The sequence below is a fragment of the Camellia sinensis genome, chromosome 2 (genome assembly GCF_055761805.1).
Source record: "Camellia sinensis isolate YWXY chromosome 2, ASM5576180v1, whole genome shotgun sequence".
Taxonomy (NCBI): domain Eukaryota; kingdom Viridiplantae; phylum Streptophyta; class Magnoliopsida; order Ericales; family Theaceae; genus Camellia; species Camellia sinensis.
The window spans coordinates 61,406,825-61,409,199 of NC_138962.1; the positions used below are offsets into that span (position 1 = coordinate 61,406,825).

At 35.6% G+C, this 2,375-nt stretch overlaps 1 protein-coding gene across 1 annotated transcript; it reads right to left on the reverse strand.

Moving 5' to 3' along the window:
* Positions 1-244: 244 nt before the first annotated feature.
* LOC145813865 (uncharacterized) lies at positions 245-1,788 on the reverse strand. The gene is made up of 2 exons (XM_082910085.1): positions 1,090-1,788; positions 245-442 (listed from the first exon to the last, which is right to left on the reverse strand). Exons 1-2 carry the CDS (start codon positions 1,786-1,788, stop codon positions 245-247), a joined length of 897 nt encoding a protein of 298 aa, XP_082766211.1.
* Between the last annotated feature and the right edge of the window lie 587 nt (positions 1,789-2,375).

The window sequence follows — 2,375 nt, forward strand, 5'->3', positions numbered from 1 at the left end:
ATCCAATGAATATATATTTCTCTCATTTCTCATCAAATTTTTCCCTTTTTTGGGAAGGAATTAAAGCATAAGCAAGACAACCGAATACTTTGAAAAGATTTACCTGGGGCTTTTGTTTGTGCCATGCCTCATATGGTGTTTTGTTTTGGACAACCTTCATGAGAGATTGGTTTAGAATATAAACAGTAGTATTGACAGCTTCAGTCCAAAATTTGTTAGGAAGACCTTTGCCTTTTAGCATGCTTCATGCCATCTCCACAATTGTCCGGTTCTTCCGTTCTGCAACTCCATTTTGTTGAGGAGAGTGTCGAACGGTGAGCTGTCTTTTAATCCCATTTTCTTTATAGTAATTCATGAATGGAGTATAAATGAATTCTCCGCCATGATCTGTCCTCAACATTTTGATTTCTTTGTCACTTTGCTTTTCTACCGAAGCGTTAAACTACAGAAATACTGAGAAGGCTTCTGATTTTCTATCAAGAAAATAAATCCATATCATTCGAGTATAATCATCAACAAAGAGTAGAAAATATCTCTTGTTAACAAGAGATGGTGTTCGGCAAGGCACACAAATATCTGCATGCACCAACTCCAAAGGTGCTTTGGCTCTCCAATAAGTCTTTGGAAATGGCAATCTATGCATTTTTCCATAAATGCATCCTTCACAAATTTTATTGATTTTGCCAATGTGAGGCAATCCTATAACCGTATCTTTTTCTTTTAATAATTTCATGGCCTTGTAATTTAGATGTCCTTATCTAAGATGCCATAGATATGGATCATTGGTGTTTTCACTTTTTATGGGCAAAATTATCATTTAGTGGCATTACAAGAGGAAAAACTTTGTTTGGAGTCATTTTGACTTTTGCCACTATATGATTTTTCTTTTTGTCAGAGATTATGCATTCATTATTATTAAAATTTACTGCATAACCTTTTTTTATTTATTTCCCCACACTTAATAGATTTTGGGTTAGCCCCGGAACATAAAGAACGTCAGAAATTAATTTTTTGTTACCTCCCTTTGTATGGACGTGGATGACTCCCTTTCCTTCAACATTTTTGTAGTTTTCCATCGCCAAGCTTTACTTGAGAAGAGACTTTTTCATCTAGTTGCCCAAAAATCTTGCGATTGCCTGTCATATGATTATTGCATCCACTATCCAAATACCAAATATTTTCTGACTCTTGTTGGGCATTTATGCAAGAAAATAAATGTCCTGCTTCATTTTCTTCAGAAAAATTAGCTTTGTCTTTATCATTGTTGAACCAGCAATCACGTTGTGAATGATTTGAATTTTTGCATCTCTTGCACCTAAATGCATGATTAAATTTCTTGCAAATAGTGCATTGAGAGTTAGAGTTACCGCTGAAATTTCTTTGACTGTTGTAGTCTCTTCCTTTGTTCCGGGCTTGAAATGAGGTTCGGCCTCCTCGTCCTTTTCCGGCCATGGTCCTTCTTTGAAATGAATCCTTTCCTTGATTTTCTTGCTTCTTGTCTCCAATATTGACTTTGGATTGAAATGCTTGCTCCATTGACTGATTTGTAAATTTGCTCATTCTTTGTTCATGTGCCTCAAGAGAACTCATTAGCTCATGTCTAGTACGTTTAGACAAATCTTTGGATTCCTCGATGGCAGCAACAATATGCTTGAATTTTTGAGGTAAACTTCTTAAAACTTTTTCGACAATTCTTTTGTCATCAAGGTTGTCTCCATAACTTCTAATTTGGTTGACAATTCCAGCAACTCGGGAAAAAAACTCATTAGTAGATTCAGTATCCTTCATTGCTAGATTGTCAAAATCTCTCCATAATGTTTGTAGTTTAATGGAGATGACCTTATCAAAACCTTGCTACCCACACTTTAATATATCCCAAGCTTCTTTAGATGTTTTTGCACCCATGATTCTAGAAAAGATAGATTTGCTTTCCCCTCGTTGTATGTTGAGAAGAGCACTTGTATCCTTTTTCTTGTTCGTCTTGTACTACTTTCGACGTGCTTTTGTCCAAGTTTGAAGTTCTTCATCATTTGCTGGTGCCTCAAAACCATCTTCAACTAGTTCCCACAAGTCTTGTGAGACAAATAAAGTTTTCATTTTGATGCTCCAATATTCATAGTTCTCTCCCTTAAATATAGGGATGAGAGTTTGTGCATAGTTGAAAGTGGAAGAGCTTGCTTCCATGCTAGAATAGTATTTGAGGTTTGGAGGCTTTAGAATAGGTGAGGGGAACCTGGCTTTGATACCAAAATTGTTGGGTTGACAAGGTATATTTGATAAGAACTTGGGCAAGCTAGGAAGGGAATTATAGAAGAAGATAAGGTAGAAATTCAAATATAAGAAAATTTCTTCTTATTATGTTGAGTACAATTCAA